Genomic DNA, 3,739 nt, shown 5'->3' with positions numbered 1-3,739 from the left:
CTCGACACCGCACATGACCCTCAATAATAATTATCTCATGCATACTAACATTTCTTCAATACGTATGAACATTCATTAACTCGTCTTGTGAATAAGCATAATATCCTTTTCTAAAAGCACTTTAAAACACTTTTGAATTTACCAATATTATAAACGCGAAAGTTTAGATAAATGTTTGTTGTGTTATAGCCTAAACTGCTGAACGGATTTTGATGAAATTTGACATAGATATAGTCTGAAAGAACGAATAAGCTACTTTTTTTTTTAATTCACGCGGACAAAACCGCGGGAAACAACTAGTATTACATAAAAAATTCTAATCTACGGTAGGCTATCTAATATGCTACTTTTAATTGACTCTTGGAATGATTCTTTTCATTTAGTATTTAATGTCATATGGCATTGATTTTAAAATCTTGTGGTTCAACTCAACCACAAATCCATCACATCGTATTGAAGGTTACCAACACAATACCAACCGATGATGTAATAATACATTGGAAGAATTCAATACTGACTTAATAGACATTTTAGTGAATTTTGTACATCAATTTAAATAAAAAATTACTACTAAAGAGAATAATTTGAGAGTATACGGAATGTTGTTGGCATTTTCTAGAAAAATATTCAACCGAAAACAATTAACCGTTTTGTTTAATTTCATGTTAACATAGGATGTAACAAAAATTAAATGCAGTAAAGAATTTTTGTTATGTTATTTGTTTGCGTTGGAGTTATTGATTTGATTTAGCATAACTTGGCGACGTAACTTTAACTATGCTATCACTAAGTATATGTGTTTGTTCATTTCACCACATCTAGTCACGTGTTGTCATGAATTATGTTAAGTAATCGCTTTGACGCTTACAATCCAATTCCTTTCTATATCCTAGATATATCAACATACTAATGGAATCTATCTATACTAATATAATAAAGCGTAAACACACACTTCTTTGTTGCCTAAGATGTCAGCAGTTACAGCATATTTTTGAATAATTATTATTGTAATGCCCTACACTTACGTCTTTCTTTAAGCTATATATTTTTACGCCATTAAACATAGGGAGTTAATATTTTGGATGTGAAAGTGGGAAAGAGACCATAAGTTGCTGCCAACATCAAGAAAGCAAAATTGCCATAGTAAGGTAATTGGTATTTTGACATCTGCAATTGGTTATTTGACACAAACAATAAAATAATATTTTCATAAGTTTATGCGGATGAAGTCGCAGGGGAACAGCTAGTGTGGTTATAATTGTGTTTACAAGTATAATATAAATAAATCATTTTGAACGGGAATTTTTACATTTTAAAATTACGTCTATGACATTTAGTCTCCAATAAAACACATAAGTACACAAACGTTTAAAAATGTACGAAAATTTTAAAATTGAATTAAAAAATAGGATATCGAACAATGACTACTGGTTTAAAAATAAACCGGTTTATATTAGTGGATGTTAATTTACTAATTACGTTTAAAACAAACAAACAAACGGAATGTTTGCATGATTCACTTCGTTATCGGACTAATGAAGCGATTTGTGAATACATAAATATAAATTGTTACTTCATTCCCATAGCTTGTCTGTGCTTATTTATGGTTTATGGGAATTCATATTTTAAAATTGCTAATCTCTTTAGACACGTAGAACAAATTTTATAAGAACGTCATTTTCATGATTACATTTTTATAGTAATAGATGGCGCTGGGAGTCATATGTCACTTTAACTAGTTTTGTTTGCATAATTAAGTTGTTTGCTTTTAATTAATTTAATCTACATTTAGTGTCACAAATACATCTAAAATATAAGAAGAATTCTACTCAATTAAAACGCAAAAAGTAAATTCTTATTAATGCATTTATAGTATCGAAAACTTTCTTATTTCATAACTAAGATATTTTTTACAACCTTGGTAAGTTTAATTCTATATTATTAATCAATAATATATCCGTCAACTTTAATAAAACCTATATTTACACTTATCTGTAAATTTAAAAACACGAAAACCTACAAGATGTCCCGTAAATCAAATGGTAGCATTAAAAAATCAACTCATTTGTAAATCTTTCTCCGCGATTGCTCAGTAAATCCAGTGTAGTGGCCTTTCTCGTTAATTGAACAAATCATCATCAATTTATTTTAATCACTTCATTCGTAGCCGCTGTCGGGCTATCTTAACAAAATAAACTAGCTCCGTTCACACTGCACGCTCATTAAGCTCTGCTTATCTCAAACAGATACAAATGTTTCCGTTTTAGCGCTTCTGATATCAAACAGTAGCTTGTTTGCGACACAATAAACTGACTTAAAAGTGCGCTAAGTTATAAATATGTAATTTGTAGATTAAAATTAACATACTACGAAATACTATCCGATTGATTTTAGTTAAGTTATAAAAAGTACGCGACGAAATATTTCAAGAATTATTAATTTCGAGGAGTATTTTATTAAAACCCTTATTATTAAAATAATGAACTTATTTTTTCATGCAGATTTAAGACTATTTTTGTAGAATATTCAATTACACGACATTTTATGCTGCGTATAATTTTTAAAGATAGTAAACGGAGAATGCTATCATTCTTGTCTTCTATAAGACAGATTTCAAAATTAATCCAATTAGAATAAAGTTTCGACTTCCGCTACCGCGTAAATTAACAAAATTTAATATCCGGTTAACCTGCTACTGTATAATAAACAAACGAAACATTCCAATATTACAAGTTACATGAAATCCATTTTATTTATATCTGATATAATCGACTACCGGGTTGTGCGCTACGGAATTGACGCTGCAATACCCGCACTATGAACGTTAAAAATCACCAAAAATACAAAACACTTACGTTGATCGAAGAAGCAACGTTCTAGACCATTCATAACGTAATGTACAACTTCATAATGCACCAACACAAATACGTTCACCGTTCACAAACGAAACGCACGTTTCAACACTGAAAACAGAATCACAGCGTTCGTTCCAACTCGGTCACTGCACAACGTCTGGGGCGGATGATCGGGATGAACTGTTACAGGATTGTTAAGACCTTGTTGCCGTTTCGGCGGCCGGCGGGCGACTGAAGTGCGCGCGGCGCTTTGCCCGTTTGTGCCGTGGGGGGAGGCGGGAGAGGGGTTGGGATGCGTGCGTTCGGAATTTACTTCCCACGTGGTCACCACTACCCGTCCTCTTCTTGCGGGACGGGTTAGCTTTTTAAAGCTCGGGCCTTCGATGTCGACGCATCGATATGCCTGGGGCTTTCTGAATCTTGTTTATACTGCAGCTAATAATAACGCAGCGAGTGCGTATTGTCCTCTTATTTTTGCACTTACATTGTAACTTGGCTGCACGATTGTTTGCTCCCTTGTTCCGGTCAAGTGCGTAAACTAACGTTCAGGTTACACCAATGAAAGTTATACGCATTTATTTTCAAAATATCTTCCGCTTCGTGCTGGGTTGATCCGCTGGGTATTGTATAAAACTTTGTTTGTAAAACAGTTCAACCCTAAGCAAGATGAAACATTTGGCGTTTTACTTGAAATTTAAACCGGAGACAGACCTCTTTATTACACGTTGTTTTATAATTGTTTATTGATGCAGTTTAAATGAGCTTTTATAGCTAACTAATATAAACTTACGTAAAATGGTATTAAAGTAAATTTTATTTTAGTTGATGATTTCCACCACTAGGTGGCTCTGCGAGGTCATTTGAAAAAATTGTGGCAAAATAAT

The 3,739-nt window shown here is 32.7% G+C and overlaps 1 protein-coding gene across 1 annotated transcript in view; it reads right to left on the bottom strand.

Moving 5' to 3' along the window:
- Positions 1–3,142, bottom strand: part of LOC106104951 — a 130,270-nt gene extending 127,128 nt beyond the window's left edge. The window contains exon 1 of the mRNA XM_013285144.1: positions 2,856–3,142. Within this exon, the coding sequence (XP_013140598.1) occupies positions 2,856–2,889 (34 nt within the window). The 5' untranslated portion in view covers positions 2,890–3,142. The remainder of the gene's footprint in view (positions 1–2,855) is intronic.
- Positions 3,143–3,739: the final 597 nt, after the last annotated feature.

The sequence above is a fragment of the Papilio polytes genome, unplaced genomic scaffold (genome assembly GCF_000836215.1).
Source record: "Papilio polytes unplaced genomic scaffold, Ppol_1.0 DF823288.1, whole genome shotgun sequence".
Classification (NCBI taxonomy): Eukaryota; Metazoa; Arthropoda; class Insecta; order Lepidoptera; family Papilionidae; genus Papilio; species Papilio polytes.
This window is presented reverse-complemented; position numbering and strand designations above follow the sequence as displayed.